This window comes from Rhinolophus sinicus, linkage group LG06, assembly GCF_036562045.2.
Source record: "Rhinolophus sinicus isolate RSC01 linkage group LG06, ASM3656204v1, whole genome shotgun sequence".
Lineage (NCBI taxonomy): Eukaryota > Metazoa > Chordata > Mammalia > Chiroptera > Rhinolophidae > Rhinolophus > Rhinolophus sinicus.
In genome coordinates, this window is record NC_133756.1 from 72,716,143 (window position 1) to 72,737,393 (window position 21,251).

General features: G+C 49.7%; 1 protein-coding gene across 3 annotated transcripts in view; it reads right to left on the reverse strand.

Moving 5' to 3' along the window:
* FARS2 (phenylalanyl-tRNA synthetase 2, mitochondrial) overlaps window positions 1-21,251 on the reverse strand; it is a 541,022-nt gene that overhangs the window by 10,852 nt on the left and 508,919 nt on the right. Inside the window, exon 7 of one of the 3 annotated variants that reach the window (XM_019710860.2) lies at window positions 16,071-16,351. The exons of the other annotated variants lie outside the window; for them this stretch is intronic. Coding sequence (XP_019566419.1) covers window positions 16,213-16,351 — 139 coding nt within the window. The 3' untranslated portion in view covers window positions 16,071-16,212. Of the gene's footprint in view, window positions 1-16,070; window positions 16,352-21,251 lie in introns of those variants that run through there. 3 annotated transcript variants of the gene reach the window in all.

Genomic DNA, 21,251 nt, shown 5'->3' on the forward strand with positions numbered 1-21,251 from the left:
GGAGAATCAAGGTCAGCTCCTGCTGCGAGAGTAGGAGAAAGTGGTGCTGGAGGTTTAAGGAGAGAGAAGCTGTAAGATGGTTGTCTAGGAGAGCAGAAACATGCTGACCGACAAAGCACAGTAGGATTGTTTGGCAGTGTTGAGGGGTCATGGAGTTTGTGGTCACAAATGTAGTGACCCCGGTCAGCGTGGGTTGGCCTTTTCCTCCGGGAACAGGAGGTCGCCCCTGCAGAGCAGGTAGAGAGATGCAGACAACCAAGGAGGGTTTTTGCCAGGCAATCAAAATGAAGACAGGGTGGGCAATCAAGTTACAAATGCTTGCCAGGGTCTGATTCAAATTATACGATGTAGGGTTTTTTTATCGTAAGTTTTTATTTATTTATTTATTTATTTATTTATTTATTTATTTATTTGGTGTCATTTGATTGGTTACTATCTCCATAACTGCTAATATTTTTCATTAGAAAAGAGAGTAAAGTAGATGGTCAGATTAAGAATGAATCAATCCAAAGAGATAGGTATTAAAGCAATTACAAGTCCATCCCCCAACCTGTCAGGTACTGCTCCTGGGGTGTGGGCATCACCGGAACATGGGGACGGAGGAGCCCAGCCTGGAGTCCCAGGGCCTCTGACGGATTTTCTTGTCAGAGTGTGTCTAGCTCTCTAGGGCCTGGCTCCCTCTCTTCTTAAGATGAAGTCCACGCTAATCCATTCTTTATAAGTAACATATGAGGTCAGACAATTATGTTCACAAACTCATCCTAGAAAAAGTGCTACATACCTCACTGCTGAATATCACTATGGTCACCTTCCAAGTACTGCCCTTGGGAAGCTATGCACTGATGCCAGTGCCTAATCCACCCTTCAAAGCAATTTGGAACTCTCTTTCTGGAATGGCCATCAGAGCTGTCGTCGTATTACCCATGATGTACTGAATGTCATCAAAATGTCTTCCTTTCAATATTTCCTTTATCTTCTGGTAAAGAAAGAAGTCATTGGGGGCCAGATCAGGTGAATAGGGAGGGTGTTCCAATACAGTTATTTGTTTCCTGGCTAAAAACTCCCTCACAGACAGTGCCATGTGAGCTGGTGCATTGTTGTGATACAAGAGCCATGAATTGTTGGTGAAAAGTTCAGGTCGTCTAACTTTTTCATGCAACGTTTTCAGCACTTCCAAATAGTAAACTTGGTTAACTGTTTGCCCAGTTGGAACAAATTCATAATGAATAATCCCTCTGATATCAAAAAAGGTTAGCAACATCGTTGCAATAAGTTCATAAACTGAATTTTCATACCTCGTATGTGTTAACATACCAAAGGTAGGAAGGCTGAGGAGACTGTCCATTCATTATAAGTTGAACTGTACCCTGCCCCCCGTTCATAGTTGAGTCCTGACCCCTAGTACCTCCAATTGTGACTCTATTTGGAGATAGGGAACTTTAAAGAGGTAATTAAGGTAAGATGATGTCATTAGGGTGGACCTTAATCCAGTGTGGCTGGTGTCCTTTAAAAAAGAAGAGATTAGGACACAGACACACACAGAGGAAAGACCATGTGAGGACACAGAGAGAAGGCAGCCCTCTATAAGCCAAGGAGCGAGGCCTCAGAAGGAAACAACCCTGCCAACACCTTGACCTTGAACTTCCAACCTCTGGTACTGTGAGAGACACAATTCTGTTGTGTAAGCCCCCCAGTGTGTGGTACTGTGTCATGGCAGCACTAGAAAACTAATAAACCATCCAAACTAGGTGAACTGTTTTTCTTGACTATTACTAAACTATGTCAAATATTTAAAAACTGTTTCATAAAATACAAGCTGAAATGTTTCAGCACTGTTTCCTCCTTTTCACATTTATGCATAAGTGAATTACTGGTCGATGTATTCATAGATTTAAGCATATGGTATCTGGTTTATTTAATATGTGTTTAGTTTTGTCTGGCTGAATTCTCTTGTTATTTATATTAAATTCCAAAAATACTTCTTCATGTAATGTTAAGGAAAGATTATTAAATAATTCCATCAGATAAATAAATAATTCCATCAGATGGCGCCAACTGAAACTGAAGTCGTCGTGTTGGGATCAAGTGTGTTCTGTTCAGAGTGATGGTCCGCACCGTGGAACGGGGCCTGCACAAACACTTCCTGATTTTATGTGTGTGGGTGTGCAAACTCGGGCATTTTTTTCCTTAAACAACTATTTGTATTTGAAGGCACTGGAGCATGACTATGAACAGGCAGAAACTGGAAGGGTATGGACTCTGTGGAACGGGCAGTGGTCTGGTTTTCGCCTGGACACTCCCTGGCTGGCAGCTGGGACAGCTGACGCTGAAGCAGAAAGTGCAGTCAAAGGATGGAGAGGAGCTGCCTGAATGGCTGGAAAATAAAGGGGAAATGCCAGATAGGAGGGAACCAAGGAGGGGAGCCCTGAAATGTTCATATTAATCCCTCCATCCATGGCTGACCTCTGAACTGCACATTAACGGGAGAGAGTCCAGGGACCCTGTGAGGAGGAGGCAGCAGGATCCTGAGGGGAGGGACACAGGAAATTTCAAAAAGTTGAACTCCTGGGGAGCATGTTTTCTGACCACAGAGCAATTAAATTAGAAATCCACATCCTGAAAACCCCAAGTAGCTCTAACTGACAATATTGGGACAATGGATGAACTTTGAATGTGGACTGAGGCTTAGGCAATAATATTGACCAATATAAAATTTCCAGATTTTGATAATTATATGTGATTCTGCAAAAGATTGTCTTTGTTCTGAGAAAACATACACTGGAGTATTTACAGGTAAAATGGAGCAGTCTGAGCGAGAAAGGGAGAAAGGGGCAGAGGGAGAGAGGATGATAAACCAGAAGGAGGAACGGGAACAAGTGGTGACTCTGAGTAAAGCTACATGGGAATTCCTTATACTATTTTCACAACTTTTCTGAAAGTTTCAGATTATATAAAATAAAAATATTTTTAAAAGCCGAGCTCTGATCCTGTCCATTTCCACCTTGAATGGTCTGTATGAGAGACTTTCCATAACACGCACTGTTTCTTCCCCACCACAGAGTAGTGACTGTGCCCAGAAAGGGGTTTTGTCCCCCAGCAGGGAGGCAGACCTGGTTCCCCCAGCTGTTGTCCTACCCCTGGGCACCATCTCACTGTTATTTGGCTTCAAAGTGGCCGAGCCCGTGTGTGAAACTGCAAAGGGAACACAGAAATGCAAGGCTTAGCATCCACTAGGTAAATGGCCAGCTGCTGTTGTCATGTTAGATAGGGAAGGTGAGAGAGCAACTGTCTCTGAATGATGAATCTGTGGGGGGTGGAGTGATGAGTGTGTTCAGAAGAGGATAAAGGGGGCAGGGAAAGGTTGCCTTATACCTGAACACTTTAAAGAGAGTGCTGACTTTGTGACTGACTTCTGTCTTGATGTCACAGGAGGAAGAACCTGAGCTCCGGCCTTCCTTGCACGCCCACCATGTGCCAGGCTCTTTCTGTGTGTTCTCCTCTGTCTCTGAAGTAGGCCCTGGCTCCCTGCACTGTCATTTCTGAACCATCTCTCCCGTCTTCCCACGCTTGGGAGAATATCCCCTCGTGTGTCCGGGTGGGCCTGACGCCCGCAGTGGAACGTACAGATGCCAGGGCTCTCCTCCTCAGCTGCCTGCCACGGCTCTGACCCAGCCTGCCCCAACGAGATGCAATTGGCTGCAGGAGATGGGGACCCTGGGCCAGCAAGGCAGGTGGCAGTGTCTGTGTGGCTGTGGGGGCCAGGTCGTCCTAGTGGCATTGTGGCTGTAGCCCGTACACCCACACACCCTGCAAATTACCAAGCACCATTTCATTTCATTTCATTGTATGTACATTTTTTATTGTGATAAAATGTACATAATATAAAATTTACTATTTTAAACATTTAAAGTGTACAATTCAGTGACATTAAGCACTTTCTCAAGGTTGTGCAACTATCACCATTGTCTAGTTCTAAAACTTTTTCATCACCTTAAATGGAAACGCAGACCCAATAAGCAGCCACTGTCCACACTTCTGCTCACCCCCATGCCCACTCCTGGCAACCACTAATCTGCATTCTGTCTATGGATTTGCCTATTTTGGCTACTTCGTATGAATAGAATCATATAGTATGTGGTCTTTTGTGTTTGGCTTCTTTCACTCGGCATCATGTTTTCAAGGTTTATACATATTGCAGCATATTATCAGACTGAATCATAGTTCACCATATGTATATACGCCATTTTGTTTATCCATTCATCTGTTAATGGACATTTGGGCTGTTTCCAAATTTTGGCTATTGTGAATAGAATTATTGTCAATATTTGTGTACAAGTTTTTGTTTGAGTATCTGTTTTAAATTATTTGGGGTATATTCCTGGGAGTGGAATTGCTGGGTCATGTGGCAATTCGACGTCTCACTTATTGAGGAGCAACCAAACTGTGCCCCCCACCCCCATCCTTTTAATACAGTCTTTTCTGCTTTAAGTGGGCAGAGGTAGTTTCTGTTACTTGCAATGAGAATGCTGACTAATATCTCATTCCCATCTTACTGATGGGAAACCTGAAGCCCAGGGAGATTGAGTGGTTTGTCCAAGGCCCTGGCTGGTAGGAGCTTGATCCCCGCTACGAATCCTTGAGCAGTGTGGTGGCAGGGCTCTGGGCCAGTGAGAGTCCCTTTACGCCTCACTTCCTGCATGATATAGTGCAGCAGTTCCCAATAGGGTTCCCTGGAGGCCAAGGTCTCCATGAATTAGTGACAGGGGTCTAGGAGCTCTTTTAAATATTTCACAAAGCTTAATGGAAAACCTCCACTTTCCCATAACGAGGCTGCTCGGGCTATCTAAAATGTCAAGTTTCTTTGCTTTTGGCGTGAATTAAGTCAACCCAGGGTGGTAATAAGGGTTATCTCCCGCTGATCAGAGACTCTGGCTGGTAGTTATATATATCTTTGATTAATTTAAAAAATGGGAAAATGAATAAATTATTATTTGATAAATGCAGTTGTTTAGGAGATGAAAAATCTCTTAAAACATGAGGTCCTTGAGGAGAAAAATTGCAAATGAGTTTCTTGGTGGTTAAAAAAAAAAAATCAGAACGCATTGGCCTGGTAGGAGAACATCCTCGGCTGGGCGTCTGGAGCTCTGGGTCTGGTCTTGGTCCTGCCGCTGACAGCTCGGACCTCGTGCAAGCAACTGTGTAAAGGCCTCCATCTCCTTGCTGTCACAAAGGGTGACTTACTGTGGGGTCCTGTGACTCTGAACCACTGACAAGGAAAGGAGGTGATGAAGAGCACGAGAATTCATTTGTCCTCGATGGCTACAGCCCAGGCTGGCCTCCCCGGGAAGCCAGACACCAGGCCCAGCCTCACCCAGGATCTCAGCGTGATCAGAAGCATGGTCCCTACAGTTCCTGGTTGCCAAGTAGGTGAATGATTTGGGGGCAAGTCTTAGAGTATTGTTAGTTAGCTATAAAATTGCATTGCCCACTCCCCTTACTCTTTATGGGAGAGGCTTCTTCCTATAACAGAGGCTGGAAATGCTAGATTAACACTCCATTTCCTAGTTGCTCTTGAAACTGGTGTGTGGGCCTGGGAACCAGTCAATCCCAGCCAAGGAGACTTGAGGGAAGGCTGAGAAATGTCTTCTCTATGATAAAAGGAAAATTGTGACGAGAAACTAATACCCCACCTTCCCCTTCCTGCTTTTGAGGGTTGTGTGGAGACTCACTCACTGGTTGATACTTTCGCAGCCATGTTGCAGCCATGAGGGGAAGACATCACCCACACTGCAGTCGGCAGAGTGAAAAGATGAGAAGAGCCTGGGGTCTTGGTGACCAGTGGACCACTGAACAAGCCCTGCATCCTCCAGGTTTCTCATTCTCTTAGGTAACTGTTTAAGCCAGTCTAAATTGGGTGTTCTGCTATTTGTGTTAACAGTTGAAATCATTTCAATAACACAGCAAGTCCTTTTACTTCTCTGGGCCTCACTAAATCATCTCTAAAATAGGGCCACTGGACACATGGTCTCTAGGTTCCTTTGAACCTTCCTTAGACTTTCTGGGATACCCCTAAGTGCCACATTTTCCAGAAGATTCCCAGACCTCACAATCCCATCAATTGGGATGGTGGCCCTTTGTGAACCCACAACTAGATTTCATTTCTCCCTTTCATTGTCTACGTACCAGGCCCAAATCTGGCAGTTTTCCCATTAGCTGTGTCACTTAATACTTATAAGAATCAAGTGTCCCAGCCTGCAGAGGTGGCTCAGTGAGGTTAAGAGGTTACGAACTCAAGGACCCCACATTTCAACTTACATTTGCCTGACTCCAAAGTCCAACTTCTTAACCCCTTTTTCAAACTGACTGTGTTATCTTGAAAACGTGTGTTAGGCAACTCCACTAAACAGTATTTTTCAAGCTCTGAGGTCCACACACAGCACAAACTTCTAGAGTTCAGGGACTGTTCTGGCCTGGGTCGAGTCACCCACAAACACCATTGAAAGCCTGTTGAAGGGGATGGCACAGAAAAGGCCTGTCACCTGGGTGCCTGGGCCCAGGCTGGAAGAAACCTGAGATGCGATGCAGAGAGACCAGCATGGTTTTGCTTTTCCTTGGCTGGGATTCTGTGGGGGCCGTCTGTGTGGGGCCAGAGAAGCTGAGTGAGCTGATTCTCCTCATGCTGCTAAAGGTCCTGCTGTGTACCCAGGCTGGGCATGAGGGACTAAGGCACAGCAACAAGAGGACTGGCTGCTGCCCTCTCTGTGGGGCGCTAATTTGCAGGCACTGCTTCCCTCTTCAGAGGGTAAGCAGGTGAGTAAGCCCAGTGTCTTTCCCTCTGGTGGGGCTATGACTTCATTCTCATCATCTAGGTCTGAAGGAATCCAGACCAGAGGGGCCTTCTCCAGGTTGGCTGGGCAGGGGCAAGTGGATGGGGCGAAGGAAGGAGAGAGGGAAGGAAGGAGTTTCATCCAGCTGCCTGAGGCCAAGGCCTTGCAGGGTAGGGCAAAAGAGGAAAGGACTCAAGATGCTTCTTGAGTTACCCCAAATTCCCTTGTAACAATTCCCGGGGCAGATCTGGGCAAGCGATGATGTGACTGGGCACAGTGAAACCATGTCCGAACGCCTGCCGACAGGGCTGGAACTCAGGCCTGGCTGTCCACTGCCGTCACTGGCTCAGCCAGAGGCTTCTGCTCCACTTCTTACCCACGGGCGTACCCGTGGGGAAGTCATGGAGAGTGCGGAGGGGATCTGAGTCTCCCACTTGCCATGGGTGTCATGGGCAGTCCTCAGCCCCTGTTTCTCATGCCCTCCCTTAGGCATTAAGGGCACTGGCTGGAGGAACCGGTGGTCTTGGCCCTCTCCCTGTGGACAGGTCCTCCTCAGCTGGTTGGCTGGGACAACCCCTGAGTCTCGGCCATGGGTTCTGGGTCCTGAGACCCACCTACTGGCTCTCAACTCAGCTGCTCTCCCAGTATTCCGTGTAAGAGACTTCCGGGACACATGGGTGCATCAAGGCCGAGAGAAACCGAGTGTCTCCTGGGAAAGCTAGACCTACACCACACCATCCACCCAGTTTACTAGTTGTGGTCACTCACTTGATAGAAGTGGGGCCATCTGTGAGGTGACCCTTGTTTCAGAAGCCTAATGAGGTGGGGAGTCCCTCTGTCTTGGGGTCTGTATTGATTTCCTAAGGCTACTATTGTAAAATATCACAAACTGGTGGCTTAAACAAGAGACGTTTATTCTCTTCCAGTTCGGGAGGCTGGAAGTCCAAGATTGAGGTGTCAGAGAGGCCATACTCCTGCTGAAGCCTGTAGGCAACTCTTCCGGCTTCTGGTGGTTTGTCAACAACCTTTGGTATCCTTGGCTTCTGGCTGTATCCCTCTAATCTCTGCCTCTGTCGTCATGCGCTCTCGCTTTGTGTCTGTCTCCCTGTGGCTGTTTCCTGATAAGGACACCAAGCATATTGGGTCAGGACCCACCCCTCTCAGTACGACCTCACCTTAACCAAATTCACCTCCACTGACCCTCTCACCAATAAGGTCACACTCTGAGGTGCTGAGGGTTAGGACCTCAACATCTCTTTTCGGGGTGAACACAATTCAACTCATAACAGGGCCCTCAAGGACTGAGAAGCAGAACCTTCTCTCTCATGCTGTCTGCATCTCGGGTAGGCTTTAATGATGAGCAGTTCAATTCTCCATGCTCTGAAAGGAGCACGTTCTAGCCCGGAGCTTCTCTTGCTCTAATGTGGACCTTGTTCAATGCAGATTCTGATCTGGCAGGTCGGGGACGGGGCCTGGGACTCTGCATTTCTAACGAGCTCCTGAGTGACGCTTGTGCTTCTGGTCAAGGAGCCCCACATTGCCTTGCAAGGAGCTGGTCTATTGAGCTTTGAGGAGGCCAAGTACCAATCCCTCCTGCCCTGGGCAGAGGCCAGAGCTGCCAAGTTTCTGTGCGAGAGGGAGCAGCCAGGAGGCTCTAGCTGAAGAGACCCCCCAAAACAGTCCCTGTTGCAAACGGAGGGTCAGACCTGCTCCACGCCTCCTGTTGCAGCTCCCGCTGCCTTCTCGGTGGCTGAGTCTTGGGGAGGAGTGGACAACAGGCCGAGTGACTGGTTCCGGAGGCGGCACGTCGCTTCTGCCTGTTTCCATGTTAGCTCCAACTCAATAAAACCCTATGTTTTTATTTCTCTTGGGAAATACCTTAGAAATGAGATTGCTGGATCATACAGTAAATGCATGTTTAACATTTTTTATAACACCTTTATTGAAATATAATTCACAAACTATAAAATTCACTCTTTGAAAGCATACAGTTGCGTGGATTTCAGCATATTCACATAGCCAAGCAACCATCACCACTAATTCCAGAACATTTTCCCAGCATGGGCTTTTAAGAAAAATACTAATTTCCCCGTAACACTGTGTTGTGCTAAGAACTCAGAGCGGCCCATGCTTTAGCTCACCTAACGCTTGTCACTGTCCCTGAGTATGATATGATTGGTGTCCTCACTGAGCAGGTGGGAAACTGAGTCAGGAACTCCTCCGGTCACCCAGCTAGCAAGTGGCACGACCACAGCTCACATCTGATGCTGAGGCATCTTTCACAGTCAGCAGGGCCTTCAGCTCCACCCAGCAGTGGGTGGCTGGTCACCAGCCCGCTCAGTTCAGACATGTGATACACAGGGAGTGAGGGGCACTGCTGGGGGTGGTCAGGCCCTGGTTCAAGAGTGGGTGCTGGTCTCCTCCCCCCACCCAAGTGGAAGAAGGCTGGCGGCAGGGCGGGTGGCCTGACAGCAGGAGGGAGAGGGTCATGGAGTCTGACTTCTCCACCAGGCCACACTTCTAACGTCCCCTCGGTGGGAGAGCTGTTCTGTTGAGCCAGGAAGCCACATTTACTGTGGGATTCCCCCTGGCTGGGAGATGGACACAGGCCCTGCTTTGTAATTAGCTGGACACCCGCAGCTGGAGCAGGGGAGCAGCATGTCTCACATCCACGTGCTGTTCCAGCTCAGGGGGATTTGAGGGCTTTGGGAATAAGCTGTATGGACTAACAACGCTCCATCAGTAGCCCTGGGGTCCTGCCTTTGCCCTCTTTTGTCTGTGCTGTTGAGTCCACTGCAGCTGGTCCCCACAGCATGCTACCCTCCTGGGCAAAGTGAGCAGCGCCCCAGCTCCAAGGACACAACGGAAGGACGCAAACATGGGTCGGCAGGGCCCCATGGTTTCCCCGCTTGTGTCCTCTGCTGGCCTCCCCCAGGCTCTCTGTGTCCCTTCCACATGCTGCCATGCGCCTGGAGAGAGCTGCCACCCAAGTGCACCATTAACTCACAGGTGACCTTGCCCCCAGAGTCCCTCTAGACCCACTCTCTGCCCCTCTCTTCTGGAACCCACTTCCTCGGTGCTGAGTGGCTCCACTTTGCAGCTGCAGCACTCGTTTCGTTGTGAGGTGCAGCACGCATAGTTTCTCTCTTTTTTATTGGGGTATAAATTACATACAGAGAAAGGCACAGATCTTAAAGCACAGTTTGATGAGTTCTGACAAATATATTCATTCATGTAACCTACACTCTTATCAAGATAGTAAACGTTCCCATCCCCTAAAGATTCCCATGCAACCCTTTCAGCCAAGCTCTTCCCAGGCCCAGGCAACCTCCAATCTGCTTTTTTTTTTGCCATTAGAGATTAATTTCATTGGCTCTACAGCTTCATAAATGCATTTCCCTGATGGCTAATAATGTTGAGCATCTTTTTATCTTATTGGTCATTTATAAATCTTTTTTTGTGTGAAGTGTTTGTTCAAGTCTTTGCCCATTTTTTTCAAAAGTTTTTTTTTAAAAAAATATTATTGAACTGTAGGAATTCTTTGTGTATTCTGGATAGAAGTCTTTTGTCAAATATATATGTCACAATTATTTTCTTCCAATCTGTGGTTTGCCTATTCATCTTCTTAATGATGTGTTTCAAAGAGTAGAGTTTTAAGTCTTGAAAAAGTCCAATTTATGATTTTTTTCTTTGCTGGCCCTTCCTGTGTCCTAAGAAATCTTTGCCTCCCTTTGGTTGCAAAGATAGTCCCTTATGTTTTCTTCTTTAAGGCTTATGTTTTGGCTTTTATATTGAGGTCTATGCTCATCTTGAATTAATTTTTGTGAAGTGTAAAGTAGGGGTTTAGATTCTTTTCCTGTTTCTTATATGGATAGCTGGTTGTTCCAGCACCGTTTGTTGAAGAGACTTTCCTGTCTCCATGGAATTGCTTTGGTGTCCTAGTAATTTCTTATTAATAATACAGATGACTTCAAATGATCACTCTTGATAGATTAGAAGCTGTTAAAAATAGACTTCAAAGTTTCCTCTAAAATTATGCCAAGCTTACTCCCTACACCATGAAACCCTTTCTTCACTGGGAGAGAAGGTGCAACACTACGGAGCCTGCAGGCTGCATTTGCACGCGGCCGTGGGTGTGCCTGGGTCCCGCGTGTGCATGTGGCCATGGGTTTGCCTGGGTCCCGCGTGTGCATGTGGCCATGGGTTTGCCTGGGTCCCGCGTGTGCACGCAGATGTGGGTGTGCCTGGGTCCTGCGGTGTGCACGCGGCCGTGGGTGTGCCTGGGTCCCGTGTGTGCATGCAGACGTGGGTGTGCACGCAGCTGTGGGTGTGCCTGGGTCCCGCGGTGTGCATGCAGCCGTGGGTGTGCCTGAGTACCGTGGTGTGCACGCGGCCATGGGTGTGCCTGGGTCCCAAGGTAGGTGTGCACGCGGCCGTGGGTGTGCCTGGGTCACACAGTGTGCACACGGCCGTGGGTGTGCCTGGGTCAAGCGAGTGCACTTCCTGCCTGGGTATGGCAGGGCACATGGGCTGGGCAGTGCTGCTTTAGTTAGTTACACCGATTTCCTTTTCAGAGCAATCCTGTAGTTTAACCAGTCTCAAGAGCCCTCCTTGATGTCTCCTGTGTAACTCAGTGTGGCCTGGCATCCCCTCCGTTGTTTTGAGGTGTGAGGATGCCAAGCCCTATCCCTCTTTCACGCTCACAGCAGAGCAGACAAAGACACACACACAGGCTGGCCTTCATCTTGGATGAGGCTAGGGAGGGCACCCCCCGTTTCATACCTGAGGCTGCAGAGGACAGCACACTGTCATTGTTTCCTCATCCATCCTCCATTAGTGGCAGACGCAAGGCACGGTGGGGACACCAGAACCTTTAGTCTTACAGAGAGGTGGTCTTAAATCCTAGCTCGGCTACCCATTGACTACAGGACCTTGGGCCTGGTGCCCGGGCTCATGCTCTTAACTCCTGAGGAGATATCATGTGGTTAGCTTTCATAGTTTTGTGAGGCTGGCATGCGATGCTTGAGAATCTGACATACGATCTTTTTTCTCTTTGCTGAGCCATTCACACTCAGAGGTAGGATTATCACCTCCACTTTAGAGGGGAGGAAATTAAACCTCAAGGATGTTAAATGACCCCTGTGGCAGAACCAGGCTTAGACTCGACCTCAGCTCAGCCTCAGGCTTGGTTCTTAGTGCTCTGGGGTAGGGGAGGGCACCTTGCTCTGCTCTCCTCCTGAGAACAGCCCCTGAGCTCAGGAACGGGCAAGAACAAGGACCAGAGCAGGGCAGTCTCATCCACATTGCTGCCAATCCACTTGTCGCCCCGCCTTTGAACAGGGCACTGGCTTATTATTATTATTATCGTTTGCTTTTAAAGCAATGATGTATTTCTGGTACAGAAGACACCTAGAAAACTCAAAGCCAACACTATCTTGAATAATTGCTGAGATCAGGAATAACCCCATTTTTTCCATCTTGTTGACCTACCGTCTCACTTTCCCAGGTGCTAGGACACACTTCCTGGGAACATGGACTGTCCTTTCAGGGTCCTAGATTGTTCAGTTTTTGACTTCCTGTCATTCAGGGGCTGACTTTTTCAGCTCTGACCATGGCCCTGAGTCTCCTTTGCCTTTCTGAAGCTGCTATGGTTGCAAGTGGAAATCTACTGATGACTGAGCATCAGAGGATGAAAAAGAGCTTCTGATGGTTTTGACACAGGACCCATAGCTGGTCCCAGGGGCCCACGTCACATGCCTTCGCACCTGACTGAGAGGGTCCTGTGGCTTGTCTGTTCTGGAGGGTGGAGCCCATGCTGGTGCTGTTGCCACCATAGTGGTGGCCCACTGCCTTTACCATGGTCCAGGATGAGTTCCCAGCTGTGACAATAGTAGGCCTAGTGCCTGGGCAGGGGTGGGAGGCAACGGGAGGAGCACAGGCTTGGCGTGAGGAAATATCCTCCAGTTCTGACTTGGCAGCATCTCCTTAATCTCACCCCTGGAGAATGGAGATAATGGTAGCAGCCCCAGAGGGTGTGAGGGATGAATGAGGGATGCTTGTAACTCCACGAGGTCTGACCTGAGCCGCCTTTTCATGGCTCCATCTTTAGCATGTAGAACAGTGGCCCCCAGTCTAAATGACCGCAATGGCAGAGCGCTGTGCCTGGGACACGGTAAGCATTAGCTCCACCATCCGTTACGCGCTTGCCCACATTCCTCGTTCTGGTTCTGTTGCGCTTCACCTCCCTGCGCTGTGCAGACACTGACTTTTCATCAATGGGAGGCAAGACCCTCCCCAGCACGACTGTGACATGCTGAAGGCTCAGATGGTCATTAGCCTGTTTAGCAATAAAGTATTTTTAATTAGGTACGTACTTTTTTTTTGACATGCTATTGCACACTTAATAGACTACAGTATAGTGTAAACATAATTTTATATGCACTAGGAAATTAAAACATTCGTGTGAATCACTTTATTGCAATATTCGCTTTATTATGATATTTGCTTTCTATGGGGTCTGGAACTGAACGTGCAATGCCTCTGAGGCCTGCCTGTATGTGATCTGGGAGAGGGGAGTGGGCAGATGGCCCCGGCTGGGAGCTGCTACCGGAGTGATGATGGTTGGTGTGGAGACTTGAAAACTCCTGGTGTGGAAACAGAGGACACAATGTGCCTGCCCACTGAGGCTTCTGGGTAGGGAAAGCGTGTGTGTGTGTGCATTTGGAGGCTGCTATGCATTCTTTGAGATCACTCGTTTCCTTTTACATGTGAGAAAACAAAAGAAAACAGAACCTCTAGTGTTGAAGGGTTTCTTTTGTCATGTCTTGGCTGCGGGACCACCAGCCGCCACTGGGAGCCCTGGGCCAGTGGTGAGCTGTGCTGACCGGCGCCAGGACCGACAGCATGGAGGGCACAGCATAGGAGTCAGTCCACCAGGGTCCCCCCCCCCCCCCAGCAGGAGGAGAGACAGGGAGGGGGCAGAGGCACGGATGGCTGAGCAGCCCACCCGAGACTAGAGCCGGTCACAGCATTTATTGCTAGGACAGTCAGAGTGGCCAGTGCCCGCTGACCTCAGTCTGGCTGGAGTCTCGAGGCCTGACCACAGGGAGGTGATATACGTGCTGGAAGGCTCCTTGGTCGTCCGCTGCAGGATGTGGCTGCAGCCACAGCCAAACCTTCCCGAGCCCTGTGAGAGGCCAGGCTCTCAGTGGGCCTGACACCAAAAGCCATGCTCGGGCGTCTAGCTATAGGAAAATGGCGCTGCAGTCGTTAGCTGCGTCCTCCGTAAGTCCTGTTGGCCCTCTGGACTGCAGCGTCCTTATGTACAGACTAGGGCAGCTGTGGCTGCTCTCCAGGAGATGTTCTAGAACTAATATTTTGTGGTTCCACCTTTTCCCAGCTGAGCAGTAATCAGAGCAGGCGTCATTTCCTGCTGGTTTCTTAGTCATGGGTTCTCCGCCAAGGGGAGCACGAGGTGCTCATCCTGTCCTTACAACCCACCCCGGAGCAGCCGTTATTCTTCTTCCCACTTTACAAAGGAGGCCCTCTTCTGGCATGAGCACCCTGGGGGGCCACAGCAATGCTGCTGCTAAGTCACCACCCCCCACTTTAGATGGAATTATATGTTCTTGAACTGCGAGGGCTGTTCATCTTATGGGTGAAATTCCCTTTCTCATTTTGTCCTGTGGGAACCACATGAAAAAGTCTGGATGTTCCCTGGGCTCCCTGCCAGGGCAGGCCCTCTTCTAGCATGAGTGCCAGCCGGCCAGAGTAGACCAGGGCTGGGGGTATCTGCACAGGCCCCTGAAGCTAGAGTTCTTATGGAAACAGAACAAAGGCCCAGGAGCAGGACGGAGCTACAGACCCTATAACCAGCCAAGGCCCTTTGAGATGAAGCTCTTCTTGGAGGTAGCGGCTTGAGTGTGAGGTCTGCTACCTTCTCAGGACGTTCCTAGTCAAGTCCCCCCACTTCTTCAGGCTCAGCTGCCTCATTTGTAAAGTTCAGATAGCAGTGCGCTATACCTCACGGAGTGCTGACAGCCCGTGTGAACCCTCCGAATGCCAGCCCCGCCCCAGGCCCTAGGACACATGGCTTGGCACAAACATTGAGTTTGACAAACGTGTGCTCAGGCTGTGGGCCGTGGGGTGGTGCCAGGGGTACTGGGTGTTACCCACCTTGCTTGTTTTGTTAGAGAATATTAATGAAAGCGTAACTGGGCTTGTGGACAAAGGGGGCTCTGGAAAAGCAGCCCAAGGCTGATCAGAAATGGTCTGCTGTGCTAGCAAATGCTGCTGAAGAACACGTTATGTGCTCCCACTCAGATCTTCCCACTTGAGGAATTGTGCCCAGGGGACCCCAAAGCCCGACAGCGGTTTAGATCCAGACTTGGGTATGGGACGTGGGGTACGGCGTTTTTAATTCCCTTGAAACTTCAAGGGAAATGCCCAAATGAAGAAGAGGCTAAAATGACATGAAAACCCATTCCTTCCCTTTGGAAGCAGCTGCTCACCCCCCATGCTGCTGGCTGATAATGGCCACCCCTCATCAAATATTTATCCCAGCACTGGAGTGCTCCATCAGCCTCCAGCAGCACGCCAGGGATCTGATTATGAAAACTGGTCAGGAGTGAAGCAGGCAGGCTACAAAGTGCTTGGGCTACAAGGGGAGACATCAAAGCCCCACATTCTTCCTTAAAGGTCGCCTCTGGAAGTGGAAACGACACTCCCAGAGGTTCAAGGACTGGCCCCTCTGTGTGCCTCCGAGCCCCTGGGGCAGCTCGCTCGCCTTCCTTTCTTCTCTAGTGGGGCAGAAGGTGGCTAAGCTCAAGGCCTGGGGCTGGGGCCGGACTCCAAGCCCTGGTTTGATGAAAAGCAAATAGTACCTCACCCAGCTCAGAGATGTGACTCCGTCCCTTATGAGGGGAGCCCTGGCATTTCATTAGTGCCCTGTTTGAAGCCTGCCCTTTGCAAAACAGAAAAAGAAGAGAAGGAAGAAAGGAATAGAAACTGATTCAAAAAAGCTGCCAGGATCTGGAGTTTCCGATGTCCTTTGTGTGGCTTCACTTATTACAAGTGTGAAAGAGCCTGTCAGGGGAGGAGTCAATGCCTGGTGTTTATACTTCAGTGGGACTCAGAGACCAATTAACCACACAGCGACATCGGGCAAAGCAGTTCTAAAAGAAAAGGAGGGGACTCTCATATGATTGCTCTTTCCCAAACAAAAGACATTTGTGATGTCAACAGTTTCTCAAGGACGATCCTTTATTTTCTGAAAGTCCTAAAACTAATCCATTTATCAAAAGGTGATCGATGGCCCAGTCTACAAACAATGTCTTTCCCCACCAGCAAATCCAGAAGCGCTGAGAGGGCCGTGGCATAGGTGCCATCAAAACCGGCCCTCCACGGCCAGCAGCCGCACTGCGGCCTGCTGCACGGCCTCGTGGACGCGCCTCACCTCCCTCTGGGACAGTGTCCGCTCCATGTGGCGGTAGGTGATTCGGTAGCAGTGGCTGGTCCTGTGTGTCCTAGAGAACGAAAGAGAATGGCAGGTGAGTGAGGGGCACCTGTGCCTGTGCCTGTGGGAGAAGTCCCCGCGGCTCTGACTGGACCCCCAGCCTGGGTGGAGGACTCAGGATGAGCCCCAGGACTGCCAGCACCGCCTGGCAGAGCTGGGACTCCCGCTAACAGCCTGCATCTTCTATAGACGTCCAGGGAGGTGGTGGCTAGGGGATTGCTGGCTTGGATAATGGAGACCGCTGGCTCCCTTTGGAACAGATGCAGCCAAGTCCCCTGGGAAGGAAGCTTCTTAAAAATCTGACTTCCTGAGCCAAGTCCTGGAGATTGTGACTCAGCCGGTGGGAGGTGGGCCCTGGGCTTCTGGGCTTTTCCTAGGCTGCGGGAAGCATTTAGACAATTGTGCCATATAGACCTTATATGCCATCTCTGTGCCACGTAAACAATGATTTTAATCCTCTGCTTTTACTGGGGGGGGTGGGTGCTGACTTGGCTTTCATGGAACAGCCTGGTGATTCTGGAAGAGGAGGACATGACAGCAGTAATATCTTCTGTCTGCACTAACAATTATTAGGACAACCAGTAAGCAAGACCTCAATAAAAACAACTCAGGGCCAGGAGCCGGCAGAGCCCGCCCTCTCGCCAGCTGTGGCAGGGGGTCTGACACTTCCCTCTCTGGGCGCTTTTCTGTCTCTTCTTCCGAGCCCGCTGCCACAGGAGAGTCAGGCCATGGCCCTCCTCAGCACAGATAAGGAAGGGGAAGCAAACCAGTGGCTCTGGGCAGATGCGTCTGGATGACACCAGCCAGTTCTCAGCCGGACCAGGGAGAGGCCACGTTCTCTCCAGCACAGGACGCGGTGCTGGGCCTTCAGTCCTGCCCGACCCTGAACAAATGGCCTTCTGCTGGGACTGCTCCCCAGGCCACGCCCGCACCCCACAGGCGACCCACTGGTCCCCACCGTTGCCACCTGGGCCCAGAGCCTTCGCTTCTGGGGGGCTCCCGATACTTCATGGACTTGCTGTCAGTGAGTGGGTTTGTCTCATCTTCCCTCTTTCCCAGCGTCTGTTTTAGTGCCCGACCCCATGGCTCAGTAGAATACACCTGATCAGTGAAGAACCTGCCTCATCTCCTCCGTGACCTCCTCTCCCAGCGCCTCCTCCGCTCCCTGCTCCACCCAGGCTGCTCTCTCTGTCCTCGTGTCTTCCGTGTCCCGGCCTTTGGGAAGGAACAAACCCTAAGACTTACGACACTGGGCCTCACAGGGTTATTCGCTTCAGCCTGGGACAGAGCCCTGTTTGGATCAAGGCAAAGGAAGAAGGTACCACTGAGGCCCTACAATAACCACGCCTGCGCGGGGAGGGCAGCCTTTCCTTAGGGGGTCCTGACGTCACAGTACCTGCTCCACCCCTCTCCTGACATAGCACCTGCCTGCTCTAGAGGAAGGGAGAAAATAAACCTTCCCCCCTCCCTTTGTCTTTTTCAGTCCAGCCAGGCCAATGGCTGTATCAGGGGACTTTCCTGGGGCAGCTATGCAGCCCAAACTGTCCCTGGTGATGGTTCCACAACCTTGTGAATATCCTGAAAACCCTGAGGGCCGCCAGTGGAGCAGAGCAACCTTTTCTCCTCATTCCACCGCTCTGACATGAGGGCACCACACACACCCGAGCCCTCCAGATACCAAAATGGGAGCAAGACAGAGGAACTGGGCTCAGGGAGGGAAGCTGAGAGGCCCTTCGTGAGTGGGAGCTGAGGAGACAAGACATCCTGTTGCAGCCAAGAGCTGACTCGTGCCATCCAATGGGGACCGTCTCCTCAACACATGGTGCCGGGACCACGTGTGCACGTGCGAAAGGATGGAGCCGGCCCCGCACTCACACCATACACAAAACTAACTGAAAATACGTCATACATCTAAATGTAAAAGCCAAAACTATAACATTGTTAAAGAAAACGTACGAGCAAATCTTTATGGCTCTGGATTAGGCAAAGCCTCCTTAGATATGACACCAAAAGTACAGGTTACAAAAGAAAAAAAAAGATAATTTGGACTTCATTTAAATTAGAAATGTTTGTGCTTCACCCTCAAGAAAGTGAAAAGACAACCTACAGAATCAGAGAAGGTATTTGAAAATCATATATCTGATAAGGGACACATATCTAGCACATATAAAGAACTCTTACAACTCAGCAATAAAAAGACAAATAACCCAATAAAAATGTGCAAAGGATTTGAACAGATTTCTTCAGAGAGCATATACAAGTGTGTGTGTGTGGGGAGGGACAAGCACACGAAAGACGCTTAGTATTATCACCCATCAGAGAAAATGCAGTTTACAGCCATGATGAGATGCTACTTCACACCCACTAAGGTGGCATAATTTTTTTCACACCCACTAAGGTGGCATAATTTTTTAAAAAAGGAAAATATCCAGTGTTGGAGAAGATGTGGAGAAATAAGAATCCTTATACATGGATTCTTGGTGAGAAGAATGGCTGGTGAGAATGAATGTCAAATGATGCAGCCACTTTGGAAAACAGTTTGGCGTTTAAGCATTTAACCAGAGTCATCACAGGATCCAGCAATTCCACTCCTAAACTTCAGAGAGAGAAAAACGTACCTCCACACAAAAACGTGTAAGAGTGCTCACTGCAGCATTCTTCATGACAGTCAAAAAGGGAAAACAATCCAAGTGCCTCCCATCTGAGAAGTGGATGAACATGACACGGTGTATGTGTACAATGGAATCCTATCAGCCATGCAAAGCAATGAACTTCTGATGCTGTAACACGATGGACCTTGAAACATCATGTTGAGCGAGAGAAGCCAGACACAAAGACGACACATTGCATGACTCCATTTATAGGAAATCCCAGAACAGGCCAATCCACACAGATAGAAAGAGACTAGTGACGGCCATGGGCTGGGAGACGGGTGGGAAATGGAGAGAGACTGCCGATGGCTACTACGTTTCTTTTGGAGGTAATGAAAATGTCTGGAAGTGGTTTGTGGTGATGATTCCACAACCTTGCGGATATTCTAAAAACCACTCTAAATGGGTGTATGATATGTGAATTATACCTCAGTAAAACTGTTGTATTAAAAAGAAGAGACTCCCTGCCAAGCCCTGGGCGGGTCTGTGCTTCTGTAGCTCCTCAGCAAGCGCCCAGAAGGCTGGTGTCCTCAGGCTGCCCTATGTGTCACTGTGCCACCTCCCCGACAGGGCTCTCCTGGGGGCCAGTGCCCCGTCTTATTCCACACTGCTCCCCTGGTGCCCAGAGCAATGTCTTGCATACAGTAGGTGCTGGATAAAAACTGCTGAATGGATGCTATGCAGTCGCTGGAAAACTCGGGTGGGAATCTGCTCTAAGGACTGAGCAGAGCCTGGCACAGACTTGTACTGAGTCTGGAGAGGAGCCATGGTCTTCTCTTCCTCCTCTTCTAACAGTGATGCAGGCAAAGGCCCATCAGCAACAGAGGTACCAGAGCAGCAACGCATAACTCTGGGAACTGCCCCAGGCTCTTCCAACCTAGCTGCGCCTCATCTCACTTTTCAGGATAGGCACGCCAGGGCAGGCCCTGGAGCCAGGCTGCCTGGTGCATGCCCAGCTCTGCCATTTCCTTCCTGTGCAACTTTGCCTAGTTATTTCATTGGGCCTCACTTCTCTCATCTCTAAAATGCGTTCAGGAGTCGTGTCTACCACAGAGGACTACTCAAAGGAGAAACAAAAGACAAAGGTCACAAAATGCTTGGCTTAGTACCTGGCCCATTATATGAGCTCAGTAAATGGGACCTCTTTTTATGATTTTCAAATATGGTGAGCAGTGATGCTACAAGCACTGCAGTGAGTTGGCAGCATGGGCCAGGCGGGTCCTCACAGCCTTCTGAGCTCCAGGTATTAACGCCTTTCGTAGAACTTGGTCCAGACAGAGACACTTGAAACCACAGCCCCTGGTGCAGATGCTCTGCGTACGTCAGGGAAGCTTCAAGGTGATTCCCTGCCAGGTGAGCCAATCAGCAGGCCTGACGGTGTTGCTGGAACGGCTAGGCCTGCCCTGCTGGGGTCCTTTAGAAACAGTGTCCACGGGACAGGTGCTGCCCAACTCTGCCCAGGCACACGGGACTCTGCTGGCAGCCGGGAGGTCCCGCCTCCCCTCACCCAGGTGCACAGACAGGGCCTTCCTCTCATCCTGACCTCATCAAGGAGGGATGCTGCACAATCCTGAGGTTCCGAAAGATGGAAGATTCTAAAAAGGAGAAATTAGTTACGGAGTGAGGAAAAGGGAGAACTGTGGGCTGCTTGATGATGACGCAAACATTTACTAGACTGAGTGTGGAAACAGGATCTGGGAGCCCAGGCTGTCAGCAACCCAGTGACCGTGCAAAGTGTGAAGCTGCTTTCCCACAGGGGAGGGCACTGCCACGCCAAGCTGGCACACTGCAGTAGACTGCCTCCACCGGCCTGGGCAGGAGCATTTCCGCCTAATCCTGTCCCTGGGAGCCTTCCTGGGACCCACAGAGAGGCCGGCGGGAGTTCTCAGCAGCCCAGAGCTCTAGTCCTGGCTCCTCCATTCCTGGGCTACGACACGCCTGTCCCGAGTCTCAGTGTGTTCTCTGCTGACAGAGACAACAGCACTCGCCCCTCAGCCTTCCCAAACTGTTGCAGAGACCTGTTCAGAAAGTGACAGGGCAGATTATAATGTGCTATATGAGTGTGAGGCATCATTGGGGCAACTGCTACACTTTTTCACCAGTTCACTCTTAGCTGAAGAGTTGATAATATGGCCACGCTACAAGTTGAGATTTCCAACCAAAGATGAATGGGAAAAAATGTATCGCCTTGTTTCTAGGTATGTGCTGCAAAGAAGGCCCCTGTAAGGATTCTTGGGATTCAAACAGCTTTTACAAAAC